Genomic DNA, 21,087 nt, shown 5'->3' on the forward strand with positions numbered 1-21,087 from the left:
ATTCACTGGGTGAAGTTATCTACTATTCTTATTATGGAATAAATTATATTTCAATATTTTATATACTTTCATAAACATATTTCTAGATCTGTGTTTATTCAATTGTAATGCAAGTATACATGCATCAATTTGCTTTGGTGAATCAAAGACAGAGGGTGTGCCTGTGTTGCATGGAACAACCACCTACAAATATGAAAAATCACGTGTAGAGAGGGCCTTGGAGCAAGAGAATGGCTCTACAAAGCTGCAATGGACAAAATATGATGCTGAAAACTTAGTTACAAAGATAACAGTACTCTACCCCAAAGAGATGCAAAATTAAGGATATTCTACATTTATAGTGTTTGTATCAATTTGTGTTTATGCATGAATTGATTTACTACCCCTATTTCTTTTCGTTTCCCTGTATTCCCAGTGAAGAGTGCCTGGAGTATCCGATGACAATATTACCTGATTACCTACTAAAGTAGCAATACCAAAGAAATAGCACCAAGCCATTAAAAAGATGCTGGAATTGGCACTTTAGTAGAGTATGAAAGAGAAAGAAGAAGAAGTGAATTAGATATGATACTCCATGTCAGTTTAATGAATTGGGTGGTTATATATCTTCTTCCACTATCAATTTTATGTTAGACATTCCATGAGCTAAACGCTCATAGAAACAAGCATATGTTTCTCAAAGGCTTTTAAGGATTTAAGACAAAGTCTTTTATACTGGCAAGCTATAAATAGTTGGTGAGAGGGGGAAGTTCTAAAATAAAGACAGTTCATCAAATTAAGGAGAAAACATTTGGTTAATGACTATATTCTGACTATATATATTTCTTCCAGTCTAAAGAAAGTAGACTTTCTATTCTCATATTGCTAAAATGGAGTTGAAAATGTCATGACCCACTCAAATGTATAAACTGGGTCATCAGAAATACATATAAAAATGGCTAATTTAAAGACACATCACAATTTCACGGTTAACAATGTATGGCAGGTATCTCAAGCTCCTCTACGAATGGCTAGTAACTTTAAGAAAAACCTCCCAGATCTGAGGAAAGTGTAATAATTTTTCCAATACTCTAATAAATATTTATTAACAATAAAAGTTCATAGAGTTCCAAGAGTACTTTAAATAGTTGTTCAGTCTATTTTCCTTGCCTTTACTAGCTGAGTGAATCCCATACTCCTAGGACTTGTGGAAATCTGTGTAACTATTTAGAAACACTTTCCATGTTAGTTAGATGGTTTTCAGCTCTACTAGAGTAAATATCAAATGGACAGTACAGTAGGTATGCAATTGTTAACTGCGTTTACAAACCAACAATCCTCATGGAAATCACTTCACTGCAGTTACAGTGAAACATCAATTAACCTACATTTTCAACCAAGTATATTCAGATTCCTTTGAATATTCTTAACTCACACCATAAAAGGTTTATTAAATATCTTATAAAATTTTAAAAAAAATATTTTTCAGCCTTAAAATGAATACTATATGCAATTCAACTGAAAAGTCATTAGGCTAATTTTGTTTAGTTTCTACATTGCTAGATGGGAGAAGTTAGATATCTGAGTGTTATCTTCCTCAATATAATCACTCTGAGATGATGAATACATCGTAACTTTGTGGAACTCTTCTTTTAGAACTGCAGTTGGAATTACTTCATGAGCATAGAAGAAAAGTAGCCTACTTTACAGCCTTTTCCTTTTTTTCTTATCAAATATGGTACCAAGCTTGATCTTTTAATTTTTCCATGAGACACTTTAAAAAATTAAAAAAATTTTTTTCATTAGTAATACAAATATTACTATAAACTTAAAAAATATTTTAAAATCATGATGCTATTTAAAAAGGAAATTCAAAACAAAAATGTAACTGACTATATGGTTGGATAAGAGTGTAAGCCCTAAAGCTGATGATTTTGTTTAAGATAACACTGATTTTAATGTGTAATTTCTCACTATAATTAAAATATCAGCCTTATAGTAATACCTCATCATAAAGTATTGATATATTGATATACCAAGCATAGAATATTGGAACAAAACCACTCTGGACATCAGGAAACCTTGATCCTAGCCTCACAAGGCCCTTAACCACATAAGGGATCATGGATAAATCACTTGACTGTTTTGGGCTTCAGTTTCTTGATGTGTAAATGAGAGGTTTGGACTAAGAAGACATCAATGTCCCTGGTATCTCTCATGTTTTAAGCATCTACTTATGAAATTGATTATCTAGAAGTCAATCTTTTAAATCAATGTCTTTACTGTGATTTATCTCTCTTCCAAAAGTGTCATATTTTAAAACTCTTAGTGTATGAGTGATTACTATTTTGCTGTATAATACTACTCTGCATTATAGTTTAAGCTATCATTACCTTTAAATCAAATTTCATATAAATTTGAATTTTTCTGGGTCAACGATCCGCCTACCTTGCCACAATCTCATTTCTTGTGTTTTACATTAAAAAGAAATTTTAAAAAAAATTTACCAAAGGATTTGAAGAGGTTTAAATAAGGCCTTCTCACTGAGTTGGTTTTTCACATTACTCAAAGGTCTAAAAGTATATATTAAATTAACCTGAGGTCTCTTTTCCTCTCCTGATTCTGTGATTACACATTCCTACCACCCTTTGCTGTATTCTACCCTACGTATCTCCTTGCAGGAGTTATAGTTAAAAATTACAGGAAGATGGTGACATCCTGCAACTGGGGAAGATAAATATCTGCCTCCTCCAGAGACCCATGGTAGGCAAAGATTGATTGGAAATTGTATTCCAAGAAGTTAACTAGACAAGATGAAAATGATCGACCCTTACATAAATGCATGAGTACCATGTTACAGTATAAACGTTTAGCTAGCAAACTCTATTACCTGCCCATGGGTATGGTAAAATATGTATATAAATACAAAAAGATCAAGTTACACAATGAAATTCTCCTATACCTTTTGAACCCTTATCATATTTTTGCTATATTAAGAACTGTGGAAACTGAATCCCAAACTTCTTTTTGATATGCTATTCAGATTTGAAGGCTGGAAGTCAAGACCCAGGCTACTCTCTGCTTTTCAGCAATCCAATACTAGCAGAATTCTGAAAAGGTAGTTTCACCATTGCCACCCCTGAATAAAAAGGAAAGAGAATAGATGTCAGGTAATATCAACATCAGATGTCACAGGCAGTCATCAGGTTATTCTTTCAGCTGCTTACCAGTGTGACTCCTTTTATGTACCATAAGCACATTGGGCCCAATGCAAACCATGCCACAGACGTCACATTTCAGTTTACCATTCGGAAGCCGGATTCCTCCCTCGCCTTGAAGCTCCTGGACTTTCCTGTTGTCTGCCACCTCGCTGCTTTCAATTAGGGGTTCTTCTAGGCTGCTACCCTCATCATGGCCCCTGATCTCGTCTTCGCGGCTCAGGGGTTTCCTGTCACACTCTTCATCACTCTGCATTTCTAGCTTTACTGAATTTGCTGTAATTTAAAAAGAAGACATTTTAAATGCATGTTATGTGTTGTCACCTACAACATCTCTTTTCCACCCACTGCCATTCTATTAACATGGTTGAGAATGCTATACTAAGTAGAATATAGTCCATCCCCCATGCAATGTTAATACATACTGTGTTCTATGATATTTCCGTGAAGCTCTGGCATGAAAGTGAAGATGGCTTAGGAAAGCTCAAGACAACTGGTACTGTTATACTTTTGAGTTTGTCACTAAGGCTACTGAGACTGAGGTAGGATTATGAAAAAGACAAGATTAGATGCTACTTAACCCATTGAGCTACACCTCTTCTGAATGTAACAATCATTATATATACACGTCATAGTCTCTGTTTCCCATCAGGGTACTTGCATAAAGCTGCTTTTTTTTTTTTTCTTTAACATCTTTATTCGAGTATAATTGCTTTACAATGGTATGTTAGTTTCTGCTGTATAACAAAGTGAATCAGCTATATGTATACATATATCCCCATATCCCCTCCCTCTTGCGTCTCCCTCCCACCCTCCCTACCCCACCCCTCTAGGTGGTCACAAAGCTTCAAGCTGATCTCCCTGTGCTATGCGGCTGCTTCCCACTAGCTATCTATTTTACACTTGGTAGTGTATATAAGTCAACGCTCCTCTCTCACTTCATCCCAGCTTACCCTACCCCCTCTCTGTGTCCTCAAGTCCATTCTCTATGTCTGCGTCTTTATTCCTATCTTGTCCCTAGGTTCATCAGAACCATATTTTCTTCTTTTTTTATATCAAGAGAAGCAACTTGGGATCTTAATCCAGCAAACACCTTAGACGTATGAAGGCACACTGTCAAGGCAAATATCCTAAAATCAGACTAAACACATACATTCAGTTGAGAGCTGTATAAATGAAGGGCAGAGTGCACACACCTCACGTGCTCTTAAGCTACTCTTTCTTTTCTTATGTGAAAAAAGTTCTCTATGGAACATATTAGTCTGCAAATCAAAGTATTCCAACTTTAATCTATGCACACCAAAAAGCAGTGAATGGCATAGCATGCATGCACGCACTTGTGACTGTTAAGAAATTCAATGCCTTCTGTTTGCTGTTTTTGGATCATCCCACAGAAAATTGGAATTTTGTTGGCACAGCCCTCATTATGGATTGCTGACAGAGTCCTTTCACAAGAGAAACAGGCTTTAAATGAATACCAGTTTTTTATCCAGTGATCTTGAAAATGCCTCAAGAAACCATATCAAAGTTACTAAGCAAAACAAATTATTTGGTATTTCTTGAATAGAGGAACTATTTTCATAAAAAGGAAGTAAGTTCTTTTTACTGCAATTGTTGTGGTTTATTTTTTGGCTTTTTTTTTTTTTTAGTGGTGCATTTCTTCATTCATTTATTCATTCAGGAAATATTTACTGCAATTGTTTTCTTAGAGAAACCACCCCTTTGTGATTTGTCATTAGTACTCATGATAGGTAGTACATATTATCAAAATGACTCTTCCCTTTCTCCCTCTTTGGAACTCCCCTGTGAGCTACAGGCAGTGTGGTACAACGTGGGGATCACTAGATTTAGTCAGGAGAACTGGCTTTGACATGCACTGAAGTATAATCTTGAACTAATTATTTAACCTCTGAATCTTACGTCTTTCATTTGTGAAGATGAATTCAGATTACAGAATAAAGTTTAAGCAGAATAGTTTAGCTATTAAGAGTGAAGATCCTAGCAGTGGCACTTAGTAAGCAGTGTCGCCTTCTGCAAGTTACTTAAGTTCTCTATGTCCTCTACAACACTGGGACGATAATGGTACCCACTTCCTAGGGCAGATGTAAGCATTAAATGTGTAAATATTAAAAAATGGGCTTACTATTATTTTTCTTTGGACATACAGTGCTCTTTTTATTCCATAAGGTTTTTGTAAAGATCAGTTAACATAGTATGTAAACTATCCCAAGATCTACAAAGGGGTAGACAGTCTTCTTGCCTGATCTCTAATAAAATATCTACTCCCTTGAGTTTTACCCTATTTACAAATTAGAACTGCTTTCCTGGGTTTTGAGAAGAGTAAAGACAATATTTTTCCATCTTAATATCCCCAGTATGCTAGAGAAATCTGTGGCATATAGGAGGTATTTCAGGCAGTATTCCCTGAGGTATTTTACTTGATTTAGAATCTTGTTTCTTTAAGCTTTTTTAAAACTATGTTTAAAGTATCCATTAACATAGCAACCAAAAATTAATCGTCATAAAGGATAAAAAGTGAAAATTAAGTCCTTTTCTACCCAAAGTTCACCCATTCTTCAGTTCTGGTCTCAAAAACAACCCCTATCCTTGTCTTCTGTTTAGAACTGTGTGTGTGTGTGTGTGTGTGTGTGTGTGTGTGTGTGTGTATGTGTGTACATGTGTGTATCTATAGTCTCTCTTTTTACACAAATTGGACTGTACAATTTATCTGACTTTAACTCTCCTTTCTTCAATTAACATCTGTTCAATATTTTCCATACACAGAAATCTACACTGTTCTTTCCAATACCTGCATAAAATCTACTTTACAAATATAATTCATTCATCCAGGCTTTTAAGATTACTTCTTGTTTAGTGCTATTATAGACACTACTGTATAATACCACACAGAACTGTTAATCTGATAAACAGTGGTTATTGTACTTCAGATTTTTAATATGCATTTTTTTATTGTGATGAAGTTGGGCATCTTTTTCTATGTTTAAATGTGTGTTGTTTTTTTCTTTTTTAGAACTGCCTATCAAAGTTCTTTGCCCATTTTTCTACTAGGTTGTCAGCCTTTCTCACTGAATTTAAATGCTTTATATACTAAGGAACTTAGCGCTGTGTCTGATACGTTTTGCAAAAATTTTGGTTTATCTTTTTACTCTAGGGTATTTTTTGGCATGTATGCTAATTTTACATTTTGAATTTTTAACATTTTGAATTTTTAACATTTTCAATTATGGCTTCTGGATTCTGTGTCTTGCTTCAGTAGATTTTTCCATATTCCAAGAAATTTTTCCATATTTTTTCTGAGAAGGAAATTTTTTCTAATTAATGTACTATTGGTTACCCTATGTAGTCCCACATTTCATCCACAATTGTCAGTCATTAAAAAGAAATATTAAGAAGAAAACAAATGAAAAGTATGACTTTATGCAGCATGACTTCATATACGACAAGCCTGTGAGCAAATTTTCTCGCACATTTGAGTGATGTCCTAAAGATCACAAACTTCGCAGCAATGCCATCATTTACATTCCTGAACTAGTCAATATCTGATAAGCTACCTTTAATGAGTATAAGGTCTACTAGCATTTCATTTCGAGAACTGAAGACATGTATACCTAAAAGAGTGGGTTTTGGGTCTGAAACTCTATGCCTCTTAAATTTCAAAACAGTACAAAATTATGAAGGATACGACTTGATGTTACACTAAAGTATCACCTTTTCCCTAGTGAGAATATTATAATATGGACATCAAAACATAGTATCAAACATGGGTAAATATGTCATTTAACAATTCATTGGATATTAAAATTATACTTAGAACTTCTATCCACAGAATATACTTGAAATGAATATCCAAAAAAAATGTTTATTAGCACTGAAATACAGAAAAAGTGGAAAATTATAGACATCTTTTCTCTAACAATATTATACTCTAAGGAATTATACTCTAAGGAATTATATGTTTGCCATGTATGGATGTACACACTATTACTGCAGTAAATAGAGTATATGTATTGATATAGTAAATCAATAAAATGAAACACATTTTAATACACACATAGCTTAGATTAAGTTTTGCATTAATATGATGGCCTATGTACAAAAATTCTATTCTAATTAATTTTTAACCCATCCTACTAAAATTAAGTTGAAATTCTAGGACAAAAAGTGATTACTTAAAGTGGTCTGAATTTTAACTGTTAAATAGAAAAAATTTCCCTACTCAAAGAACATAAAAGAAATTCTCCTATGATTTATTTTTACTGTTTAGGATATTTCTAATTAACGCAGAGCACCTAATATTTTAACTCATTAATGGTTAAATTCAAACGTCTGGTAAATTTATACTCTAAATTATAATTTATATATTAATAAATGAGTCATAATTATTTGTAGTTACAATATATAAAGCTATTATAATTATTAATCATTGTATAATAATCATAGTACATGAGTTACCAATTCTTTAAATTTTAACTCTTCATATAATACTTCTTTTACAATTTGGTTAACAGAAAGACATCCTCATAAATGGCTAATTTCTATGAAGATAAGAACTTGCTAGTGTGAGTGAAAAGAAATCTTGTTATTATAAATCTCAATACCAACAATTATTTTTCAAGCTTATTTTCTTGCTACAAAATGAAGAATGTAAAATTTAAACATATCTGTGGGAATTTACATATACTTTTATATACTGAGAAGCAGTAACAGTTTAATAAAAACAATATTTTGTCAGAATGATTAGCAATGAAAAGATGTTAAATAAGATTTTAATTGATCAATCTGTTCTTTGTTATTTGATATTGTCACAAATAACTATAATATATAGATATCTGAATATTTTTAATAAATAAATATGCTTAACTAACATAGGTATCTTTTTTTCTTAAAGGAGATGATATAGTTCACAGTTTAAAACAAAAGTCAAATTTTAAAGCATCAAGAAAAAGTTAATTGTTACAGTGAATTTTTTTAGTAGACTTGGAGGTTTGTGAACACAGTTAAAGGATAATAACAGTTAATCAAAAAGACTTTCATAATCAATTTTACATAGACAAAGCTTTGAATATATTTCATGTTAAAACATTCCACAGGGGGCTTCTCTGGTGACTCAGTGGTTGAGAATCTGCCTGCTAATGTAGGGTACACAGGTTCGAGCCCTGGTCTGGGAGGATCCCACATGCCGCAGGGCAACTAGGCCCGTGAGCCACAACTACTGAGCCTGCGCATCTGTAGCCTGTGCTCCGCAACAAGAGAGGCCGCGATAGTGAGAGGCCCGCGCACTGCGATGAAGAGTGGCCCCCACTTGCCATAACTAGAGAAAGCCCTCGCACAGAAACGAAGACCCAACACAACAAAAATAAACGAATAAATTAATAAACTCCTACCCCCAACATCTAAAAAAAAACCCCACATATATATTTATGCAAAAAATTGCTTCATAATGCAAACATGTTTATGAATTAAAGCTTTATCCCCCTCTTCTTTATGCTTTCAAACTACTGTTTTTGAACGTTAAGATATAGTTTATAGATGCTATAAAAACGCATGGTTTAATCACCTCCCATTTACATGTAATCATCCCAATGTCGAGAAGTAAAGAGACTCACACAAGAGCCCTTATAAATGACTCCCAGGCCAAACAAATTTCAATTGTAGAAGTTTCTTCAGTAACCATACTGTGCTGTCTACACTCAAAGCCTTCATAATTATCATTGTTTTGAGATACATAATACTGAGTGGATAAAGTTACACTAGACTTGCCTTAAATTCAGTAACATGGTATTAAATAAAAGGATAACTGAATAAGGGTATTTACACAGCTAAACATATATAGATCACTGTATTTTTTTTTTTAAATGGCAGAAAACCAAATGGGGAAAAATTATGTTATTTTGTGAAGCTGTTAAAACAACATTATTTTAATTGTCTATTTTATACTGAAATTTTCTTTACGACTCTCATATTTCGAAAATTAAAGACAATTCAAAACCCAAATGTGTACTACTTAAAAATAAAATGGAAAATGAAATGTACAATGTTGTTACATACACTAACAGACCTTACAAAATAGATCTCACCCACCTCAACCAATAAGACACAAGGACCAAAATGGAATTCTCTTTAAAACTCATTGAACCAGCAAATATTTATTGCTTGTCTAATACTTTGCTAAAAGTGATTGATTTGAAGGTTTAAGACTAAAAGCTGAAGAATATTTTTCACTTAAATAAGAAACCTAGATTAGCAGGATGGTATATACCCAGGTCATGAAAGAGTTTGAGTAAAAGTACAGGAAATATTTTACTAACGTGTAATTTGAATTTATTGAACTAAACAGTACATAAATGTGAAGAAGCTTTTCCTTAGAAATTGGACATTTCCTATTTTTTACTCCAGAACTTCACCAAATTACCCACTTATGCAAGTGGCATATGATTTTGCAATGTCTGGCAGCTGATGGCTTCAAATAATACAAAATTCTCAATTTTTAAAATTTGGGGGGAAAAGATCATTTTTTTACACGTATGGTGAAGTATATCCAGTTAATTTTGAATTACCAAATTGAAGGAATAAATTCTATCCTCATCCTTAGAATGAGGTTTTCACAGATAATCCTATCTTTTTTAAAATGTCAAGTTTTGAATAATCATAGTAACCAGAACCTAAAATATCATTATTAAAATGTTTTAAAATCTAAATTAAACTTTATACAATTTAAAACTTTATTGTTACTATGAGTTGATTCTACTAATCCACAAACAGATTACTGAAATTCCCTAGCCAGGAAAATAATGCAAAGGTATTATTTATTTGCTGTATTTGAAAAGATATAATATTTCTTGATCTTACATAGTATAAAATAGGCCTTCTAGATTAATTACTATCCACTTAGTGATTTATTTCTGTTGAATTTCCAAATTATATTTTTCAACTCTTAATTTTTAAAGGAAGCAAATACTACGGGAGTTAAATATTTCTTTCACAGTGCTAATAATAAAAGAGCTAAAATGCCCTTCCTATCAAACTGGGAAAAAAATCTTTCAGGTGTGATGTATAAGTGGACTTTCATATGCTTGGTTTCTGTTGTGGGAACATTCGAGAGGACACTTAAGGGGTGTTATTACTTAGAAGCATTAATTTCTCCAGGGCTATGCCAGATACTTGAAACGGTGTTATACACACTAATTGAATCAATATCTATCTAATAATAATAATTATCTATCTAATAATCTGTTGAAGTTGCTTCTGAGCTAATACAGCTCTCTCATTTAAACTTTCAAAAAAGAAACACCAAACATTAAATCCATGTTAACAGCCCAGCAGCTGTTTAAATAATGTGTTAAAAAAGCAAACTGCTTTCAAAACTCTGATGTAAAGCACAATTATTTACTAATGAACTTACAACCATCTAAACAATGAAAGTAAAATCCTCACAACAAGAATTATATTAAGGTATGTGCAATCATTTTTCAACAAATTTCCTCAACAAAATTTCATACAATATAAAAACTTTGTTCCTTTTAACTGTGAGTAAATAAATGCATAAGTCTTGCAAAACAGCTCCCTCATAACATCCTTCAAGTATTCATTTTAGAAATGGTTGGACAAGTCCAGACACTGGTGTCAGTGAACTGCAGCTGAGCCCCTTTGTAGGTAGCATTCTGTCTGCACATCACATCACCTCATTTTCTCGTCCTCCCCCCTCTCTCTCTCTCCTTTCCCCAATATAGTCGGACTATGTATTTCTTAAACCTAGTGGGGTAATAGATCAAGACAGTGCTGGTTTCTGAAATATGACTACTATTCTAAAAACAGTGTAGAAGAAAGTTACTCTGCACCTGATTGCAGGAAACCAGGGTCTTTACCTCCCTTTCTTCCACTTAATTAGTTCTGGGACCTTTCGGGAAATTTGTTTATTTTGACTCAGCCACCTGCATCACCTGAAATATGGGAAAAATAACACTTGATGCTTCTGAAAGCAGCAGGCTAGATAAAATAATCTCTGTACACTAAGGATTTAGAATCCTTTAAATAATAATAATAATAGAAAAATAACAACTTACTATAATTCTTCATGATTAAAAAAATTCATATTGTCTCATTTGATACTCAGAACCACAGTGGACTGTAGGTAGGGCAAACACAGATAAACGGAGGAATGGTTGTTAAATAACCTTCTCAAGGATGCAAAGGTAGTAAATGTGAGCCTGATATCAACTCAAGATCTTCTGTCTCTTTAGCTTTGCATCTTCCTATGACATGATACTGCCTCTCCAATTAAACAAGTAACTAATATTAGTATTATATTTAGGACAAATACCAGTCCTGGGCAAATAGATCTTTCAGATGTTATAAAACTGTGTCCATCAGTTGAAGAGGATACCAGGAATTCAAGACCACATCAGTCAGATAAAATAAAAATAAGTTTCCACAAACTGAACTACAGAATTAATACTTTCTATCAAGTCTGGGATGCATATGCCCACTCAAAAGAACTACTTTCTAATTGTTAGATTTGCTTTGGTCTTAAGGCAGGGGTAGGTCCATGTAGTACAACTAATTCCTGAAGAATCTGCCAATATTCAATCGTTTTCCTGATCCTTGCTTTTTCTATATTCCTTGTCATGCTATGACTTTTCAGTGGTAGGTAAAGACAGCCATTTGAGGAATAAATCAATATAATCAACTTTAATCTCTAAACCAACAGTTACGGAGGATGGCATTTTAGGACTTCCTTTGTCACATTTTGACAGTCTTGTGTCAATTTTTTTTGCAAAGATAAATCATACCTGTGAGTAGCTCATGCAGTATTTCATTTACATTTAAAGAGATCTTCACAACAAAATAAATACCAAAAAAGTATCCTCTCTACCTCCTTGGAAAAAAAAGTAAAACTAAGGAGCCTAGAAATCTCACTCCCTAATGGTCTCCCACAATGCATGCAACCATAAACAGCATGTCCATCATCAGACTACCCATCTTTATTGACCAGCACAGTGGCACCATTGTAGCCCAAGGATGGAGTTTGTTTTCTGGCAGACAGCTAGTTCATGAGAAATGTACAACGTGGAGAAAATAAGCCTAGTTTAAATAGAAATGCCACAGGCAAACAACAGTCTATCCCTTTATCCATCCTTTAAATGAATGATTGCATTTGGCAAGTCCTAGAGATTCAATAGGTGCCATGTCTTGCATATCCAACTCCTTTTTGTGCATTTTCGTGGGCAACACAGAACTTCTTTAAGATTCCCCATGCCTTCTCACCTGGAACAATTGCAACAACTTTCTAGGTGGGTCTCTTTTCAGTTTTTTGCCACACTCTACTCCCCCAATTCATCGTATGTTCAGTTTCTAGATTAATTTTCCTAAAGCAGAGCTCATATTGCCCTTCTAAATGTCTTCCATGACGGCTCACTGCCTACAAATTAAATACAAAGGTACTGGTATGGACTTTAAGGACCACCACAGCACAGTTCCATCACTGCTCTTGGCCATATGTCCTATTAGTCCCTTAGTTATTCATACTTTTTCCAGTCATTTTCTAGTCATTCTTCGTGGAACTTATCCTATACATCTCTACTTATCCCCCCCTCCCAGCCCCTATTGTTATTTTCTGGACTCTTTCCCCTACTTCTGTCAATATCAGCATAACTTCCAAGCTGACTTATCTTCCACCTTTTTTCATGAAGTGTTTCCTGAGCACAAAGACACATTACAGTGATTTCATTAGTATATTTGCCTTAACTCTATGCTCCCTATGGAGTAAGATTTTTGAAAAAAAATGCTGTCTTTATTCACAGTTGTAAAACCATCTTCCCCTTACATGTACCAGGCATTCAATAAATGTTTGTTGAACTGTTGTTGCTGATTTACCTATCATACTTCTTTTTTAAGTTACATAGGCTACGCATAAATTAACCATAGCTGACAAATAATTATCACAGAATTAGGTTTTGAACACAAAACATCATCAACATAACATTAACTAAAGGACCACTGTATAAAAGGAAAGACTTTAGGTGCATTACATGCATCACCTGATACTAATCATGTCATGATACTAATCATGACAGCTGCTCTGTGAAGTATACAATATTACCCTCATTTTACAGATGAGAAAACTAAAGCTCAGAATGGGTGAAGTAACATGTCCAAGTCACACATCTATTCAGAGCCAGATCTGAAATTAGAACCAAGAACTGATGACCAAATTCTTGCTATTTCCCCTATGTCACCAAAAGCAAAACAGTTACTAGTTACCAATAAAGAAAAAAGGATGGGTCAGTATGTTAAAGAAGAGGAACTTTGCATCGATGTGTGCCATCTGACATTTTCTTTACTGCACGTTGAATACAGGTGTAGTAGTAGTTTGCCAGCTTTGAGTAAAGAGAAATTTGTCTGAGAGCCTGTTTTGGAGGACGACCAGCTTCCACTGCCAGATTTTCTGAGCATGGATTTTATTTCATATAAGAGCAATCTAGTTTGAACTGGTGTTTGGCAACCATCTGCTTAACATAACTGTGGGAGGTTTGTGAAGCTAATTACATTGTGAAATTCTCTCTTTAATAAGGGGAGTACAAAAGTGTTAACCCAACTTCTGTAAGAAGTAAAATCATTACTATAAAATCCAGCTGAGTGGGCATATTCCCGAAGGGACCCAAACATTAGATTGCCAGAGGTCACTGAGGACGTTTAAACCAGGTCAGAAGGCAGTGCTGCCGGCACGCTAAAGAGAAGGAGATAAGAAATGGAGCAGGGTTTCTATTACGGAGCAAGGGCAACAGAGGGGAGGACCAAAGCCAGGCGATGCACTTCAACAGCTTTACTGAGCCTCTGAACTGAAGTGACAGAGGAACCCAACAGCTTTCCATACCCTGGGTTCAAATATCCCTGGTTGCCAAAATCTGGAACAAACATCAAGGCTACAGAAGTTCTTTCCCTGATGTTCTTCCATAAACCCTTCACCATTTGTGTGAGATAAAGAGAGTCAATATTTGGCCCCGAGATGCAGGATTGTTTGGTTAAAAATGTATAATCAAGAAAACGTATCAAATAGTAGTAAAAAAAAAAAAAAAGAAAATTTGTAGTTGTGATTAGGAAAAATGAATCTGGACAACCACCCAGCAAATTTTATTTTCTGCAATGTAGCAGCAGCAATATTTTTTGCAATGTTAATACCTGTTTCCTACCCCTAATGAATAGACACTTTAGTCAGTCATATAGAGTGCATTTGTTAAAAGGTAAAAAAAATCATTACAAAGCAACGTAAGAGGTACCAGGTGAATAATGGAAATGCTGGATTAGAATACCTGTGTTTAAGTACTTTACATATGTGAACATTAAGAAGTAATTTAACACGCCCCTGTTTCCTACCATGTAAACTGGGAATAATATCTCCTATATAAAAGTCATAAAATTGGGGAAGCATAGTCAGTTAGTGCAAGCAGTTAGAGCCTATGGCTAGGAGACTCAGGACCCTCGGCTTTAAGGCCAGGCCCTTTCATTTATTAGCCACATGACCTTAAGAAACCTCTCTCAGTCTCATTTTTCTCATCTATAAAATCAAGAAGATGATATTACTTGCCTCCTAGGGCTGTTCTGAGTATTAAGTACAATTGTATAAACAATACCCTTAGAGCTATTTTACTTCTTATTAATAGAGCTACCATATGAAAGCATATCATAAAATGTAGAACATCAAACAAATGTTAACTGGGGGGGTGGGGTATGTTTACTCCAGGGAAGCACGGGGATGACAGAGAAGGCTTCACGAAGTAAGTGGCATTTAAGATAGTACTTACAGGTTGGATATGCTTTATATAATAAAGAGAAGACAGATGGCACTCAAGAAGCGGGGCGAGCATGAAGAGAAAAGAAAAATGCATGAATACATGTTGGTTTTGAGTGACACCGTTTTTTTCTGGAATGCATATATTCAATGGGTAACATAAATAGAAAATATTTTAAAATCAAAGTTTAAAATAGAGTAAGGCACAAGGGAATTAATGCTTGTAGGTAGTAATTTCAAAGATGAGTGCTGTCAGCTTAGACTGTTTCAACAACCAACCACAGCATGAAAGAGGGATCTCCTTAGAATTTATTCGTTCATCCTTTCAAAATTACTCACTGAGCACCTGCTCTGTGCCAGGTACCAAAACGCAGCAGTGAATAGGACAGATATGGTCCCTGCTTTCATGGCACCTGTGAAATTTGTGCATATATGTATATATGTATGTATACGTATTTTTTTGCTTTTATATATGGGCAACTGTGCACAGTAAAATATTATGATGTGAAATACAATGACTTGAAAGCCCTTCCCCCAACGTATGCTACTACTATAAAATCTCAGTGCAAAATGCAGAGCATAAGTAATCAAGAAATACTCTCATAAGATCACTATTTCGAAAAGACAGCTTTTTCTGAATTATAAGTAGTTACTTTAAGCAGTCATCGATCTGTGAAACAAAGTTTTGATTATTCAATGCGTTGTCTTTCTCCATTTCTAGAACATCCTTTAGCCAGCTTTCTAAAGCTCATAGCTAAAGTATATGAAGCATACTTAAAATGATGATATAGTTCTATGTATCACAGGAAGCAAATTAAACAGATATGTCTGGTATCATTAAGGGGCATACAAAAAGCTTGTCTTAGCTTGTAAAAGTAAGCTAATACACTTACTAGATGCAAAGGAGCCCCTTACTCATTTAAAAAATACTTTCTTTAAAATACTTGATGGGGCTTCCCTGGTGGCACAGTGGTTGAGAATCCGCCTGCCGATACAGGGGACACGGGTTCGTGCCTCAGTCCGGGAAGATCCCACATGCCGTGGAGTGGCTGGGCCTGTGAGCCATGGCCACTGAGCCTGTGCGTCCAGAGCCTGTGCTCCGCAACGGGGGAGGCCACAGCAATGAGAGGCCCGCGTACCACACACACAAAAAAAAACCCTTGATGTTTTCTAATCATATCATAAGTAGAATAAAATTTATACAAACTGAGTTTTATTTCTCCTTAAGCTATGATTTTATGCTGATCTCACATCTCTGTCACCTGTAATTGGACAGGTTACCTTCTAAGAGACTTAGCTTCCTCATCTGTGAAACCTAGATAATGCTACTTATTTGTGCAGCTAAAATGATTAAAAGCCTACCTTCCTGAGGCCATGATTCTTGAGGTCCCTTCAGTCTGTGGTATATGTGACTCCAGGATACAAGCAAACTATACTTGAAATTTTATGTAAAAAATGATTTGTGTAATCAGTAATAATAATCAGATACTTAGTATCTAAATATAATTTTCTTTATATAAAAAATCATTGCCAAAACTGATGTCAAGGAACTTACCCACAATGGCTTCTTTTAGGAGTTTTACAGTTTGAGGTTTTAAATTTAAATCTGTAATCCATTTTGAATGCATTTCTGTACAGGGAGTAGGACAGTGGTACAGCTTCAATTTTTTTCTTTTTTTTTTTTTGAGGTACACGGGCCTTTCACTGTTGTGGCCTCTCCCATTGTGGAGCACAGGCTTCGGACGCGCAGGCTCAGCGGCCATGGCTCATGGGCCCAGCCGCCCCACGGCACGAGGGATCCTCCAAGACTGGGGCATGAACCCGTGTCCCCTGCATTGGCAGGCGGACTCTCAACCACTGCGCCATCAGGGAAGCCCCAGATTCATTCTTTTGCATGTGGCTGTCCAGTTTTCCCAGCACCATTTATTGAAGAGACTGTCTTTGACCCATGTCTGTTCTTGGCTCCTCTGTTGTAAATTAACTGACCATATATGAATGGGCTTTTTCTGGACAATTTTACTTTCATCTGTGTCTATTTTTATGTTAATATCATACTGTTTGGATCACTATAGCTTTGTAATATACTTTGAAATCAGGAATTGTAATGTCTCCAGCTTTGCTCTTCTTTCGCAAAGATTGCTTTGGCTATTCAGGGTCTTTTATGGCTCAATACAAATTTTTAGGATTTTTTTCCTCTTTCTGTGAAAAGTGACATTGGAATTTTGATAGGGATTGAATTGAGTCTGTAGAATCCTTTGGGTAGTATGAACATTTTAACAATATTATTCTTCCAATCCAAGAACACAAAATATCTTTCCATTTATTTGTGTCTTCTTCAGTTTCTTTCATCAGTGTTTTATAGTTTTCAGTGTACAGATCTTTCACCTCCTTGGTTAAATTTATTCCTAAGTATTTCCTTTTTTTGATGTAATTATAAATGGTATTGTTTTCTTAACCTCTCTAATAGTTCATTGTTAGTGTATACAAATGCAACCGATTCTTGTATACTGATTTTGTACCCTGTAACTTTACTAAATTTGTTTGTTAGTTCTAACAGTTTTTCGGTGAGTCTTTAGGGTGTTCTATACATAATATCATGTCATCTGCAAATAGAGACAATTTTACTTCTTTCTTTCTGATTTGGATGCCTTTTACTTCTTTCTCTTGCATAAGAGCCAAGATATGGAAACAATCTAAGGTGTCTTTCAGTGAATGAATGGATAAAGAAGACATGGAATATAAATACAACAGAATATTATTCAGCCATAATAAAGAAGAAAATCCTATGTTTGTGACAACAATGGATGAACCTTGAGGGCTTTATGCTAAATGAAATAAGCCAGAAAGAGAACAACAAATACTGCATGGTATCACTTATATGTAGAATCTAAAATAAGTCAAACTCATAGAAATAGAGAGTAGAAATGTGTGTTGCCAGGGGCTGGAAGGAGGGGAAAATAGGGAAAGGTTAGTAAAAGGGTACAAACTTTCAGCTATAAGATAAATAAGGTCTGAGGATATAATGTGTAACAAAGTAACTATAGTTGATAACACTGTTTTGTTTAATTAAAATTTTCAAAGATTGTAGAACTTAAATGTTCTCACACACTCACAAAATGATAAATATGTGAGGCAAGAACTGTTTATTAACTACATGGAAGGAATCCTTTCACAATGTATACATATATCTATTCATCACAATGTATACTTTAAATATCTTACAGTTTTGTCAATTACATTTCAATAAAGCTGAAAGAAATTCAGGAAGCTTTTAAAAATAAATAAATTTCTTTATACAAAATATGTTCCTAGGTTTGGGGTTAGACAAAAATCTTACTTTTAGGGCTTCCCTGGTGGTGCAGTGGTTGAGAGTCCACCTGCCGATGCAGGGGACACAGGTTCGTACCCTGGTCCGGGAAGATCCCACATGCCGCAGAGCGGCCGGGCCCGTGAGCCATGGCCGCTGAGCCTGTGCATCTGGAGCCTGTGCTCCGCAACAGGAGAGGCCACAACAGTGAGAGGCCCGCATACCGCAAAAAAAAAAAAAAAAAAAAAAAAATCTTACTTTTAGATCATATATTTAAAACCTCTGGGTTTAAAACAGCATCCCTAAATCTACCCATTAATGAATTTCTGAAGGTCACAGGTAAGAGCATGTTTAAATGTGAATATACATATTTATACATATACATAGTATATATACTGAAAACCTAGTTGGTATGTGTGCAGGATGTTCTTTATTAAGCAGTAAATGTTAGCTACTTAAGCAGAAGATAGTGCAATGTGATGAGTGTGCCATCCCCATGTGTTTCCTTCAGGTGAATACTGGCTGGCATCCAGAAGGGAAAAAAAAAAGCAAAACAAACACAACATATTCAAAACTTAAAAAACAAACAAACAGAGTGCTACAACCTTCACAGAAAGCATGAAGTCCTTGATTCAAATAATGCTATAAAGACTCTTGAAATTTTCCTCTTTTCTACCGTGTCCCTGTCAGGATGTGAACCCTGCCATTATGTATGGCTTGCGGCTATTTGCAAGTTTCCTCCCCAGCTGGGACTAAGAGGCAAATTGCAGGTTTCCAGGGAGGGGGAAATGGGTGACAGTAGTGATCGTCTCAGCACTTCACACTGACTGTACAAGCCCAGCGATACCAGCTACCTTGCTCCCTGTGACAACTGGCCACCAGGTTTCATAGGTTAAATTTCTGAAAGTAATACAAGTTGTTAGTTTTAGAAGCCTAGAGTTTTTCTTTGCTTGAATCATTACAAGGCATTTTACTTTTTTTCCACATTCAGAATGGGTGAAATTATTTCAGGGGCACAAGATTACCCAACTCTATGATTTCTGTCACATGCATCTCACAGATCACTGTCTTCTTCCACATTCCTAGTAGGCTGCCTCTGTGCAAGGCAGCACATGCTTACCAAAAGCACCTCATTCTGTGGAAGCTGTCAGCAATTACTGCGATGAACTTTAAATCTTTTTCCTCTAACTACTGGAGTATTCCAGAAATAATGACACAACTTCTCCCTGTTTTAAAATGTCAAGCTGACCACTCAGAAATTCAAGCTACGTTTCTCCAGGAAGGCCCAAATGATAAGACGTTTTATGAGCCTTCCGTTTCATCTCCTGTTCCATTACTATGCTGCCTTAACACCTTCATAGTGTAGCAACACCTTCTGAGACAAGCTGAAACTCAAACAAACCACAAAAGCTGACACCTGAACAAAGTTAACAATATGTGCCTGGCAAGTGTAAGCTATATATTTTTTTCCTTTCCTTGATCTGATACTATCATTTGAATTAATTTTATTTTCTTCCTTTAGTGCTATTTCTAATAGTTTGAATCTGTTGCATGATTAATTTAATTGTGCGATAATATTTTTAAAAATATATACCCAGTATACTCTGTTATTTTCATGTATTTCAGGATTAAATGTATTTTCAAATGTCTGGTTCAACATTCACACTCAGAGAGAAAACAAAATCTCTCCAAAAATGTGAACTAACTTCCTTAAATTCATGAGGCTTTAAACTCCCAGCTGATACCAGAATTAGAGATTTTCAAGGTTAATGGGAATGCAATAAAATCTGGATGTAGTTTTTCAGATAATATAGAAAGCATATGACTTATAATTTTAACTATGCTCAATTTTGGCACAGAGAGGTACATTATTAAGAAAGAGATACGGGGCTTCCCTGGTGGCGCAGTGGTTGAGAGTCCAGCTGCCGATGCAGGGGACGCAGGTTCGTGCCCCAGTCCGGGAAGATCCCACATGCCACGGAGCGGCTGGGCCCGTGAGCCATGGCCTCTAAGCCTGCGCGTCCAGAGCCTGTGCTCTGCAACGGGAGAGGCCACAGCAGTGAGAGGCCCGCGTACCGGAAAAAAAAAAAAAAAAAAAAAAGAGAGAGAGATATATAAAGATTAAGTAAGGTTTAAATGGCATATCTTTAACCATACAAAGGAAACACAAATTAAGGTATAGGATCCTGATGAATAGCTTTTACAGACAATATACTTCTCTCTTCAGATATTAAAAATCTTGTTATTGCTGACATCTAATATACAGTGTGTGTTTGGGAAGGCACTGGCTTGTATTCCAAGATCAGGGAATTCACAGGCTTTCCTGATGCTGCCTTCACATCATCCCTTTCCCATAAAAATAAGTAAGCAAATCCCTTCATTCATTCAGTGCATATTTATAGAGTGCAATCTATACACTAGACACTGCTAAGTATTGGAGATACAAGGGTGAACAAGACAAGCATGGCTTATAATATGATTGAGACAGGGACGATGGCAACAATGTAGGTTGTCCTCTGAGGGGAACAGAGTGCCAGGGGAATACAGGTCTCAGGGACAAGATAACAGAGTTTGAGAGGAGGAAAAGAAAGACAGGAGAGCCAGTGATGGTGTCCAGGTCACTCAAAACATTACTGCTGAAAAAGAAAAATACAAGGATCTCTAAGGTTAAATCTAGTTCCAGTGGGGCCATACGAATTCATTCATTGTATGTGCCAGTTTGAAATGGCTACTAGCAATGGAAGGAGTAGGTGAAAAGACAGGGAGAAGTACTA

At 35.4% G+C, this 21,087-nt stretch overlaps 1 protein-coding gene across 9 annotated transcripts in view; it reads right to left on the reverse strand.

Annotated features, from left to right (window-relative positions):
* IKZF2 (IKAROS family zinc finger 2) overlaps nt 1–21,087 on the reverse strand; it is a 175,762-nt gene that overhangs the window by 66,619 nt on the left and 88,056 nt on the right. For 6 of the 9 annotated variants that reach the window (XM_067026818.1, XM_067026817.1, XM_067026819.1 and 3 more), the window contains one exon: nt 3,207–3,473. In XM_067026818.1, coding sequence (XP_066882919.1) covers nt 3,207–3,473 — 267 coding nt within the window. The remainder of the gene's footprint in view (nt 1–3,206; nt 3,474–21,087) is intronic. The other 3 variants (XM_059052579.2, XM_067026822.1, XM_067026820.1) reach the window with 1 other exon arrangement.

The sequence above is a fragment of the Kogia breviceps genome, chromosome 2 (assembly GCF_026419965.1).
Source record: "Kogia breviceps isolate mKogBre1 chromosome 2, mKogBre1 haplotype 1, whole genome shotgun sequence".
In the NCBI taxonomy this organism is placed as follows: domain Eukaryota; kingdom Metazoa; phylum Chordata; class Mammalia; order Artiodactyla; family Physeteridae; genus Kogia; species Kogia breviceps.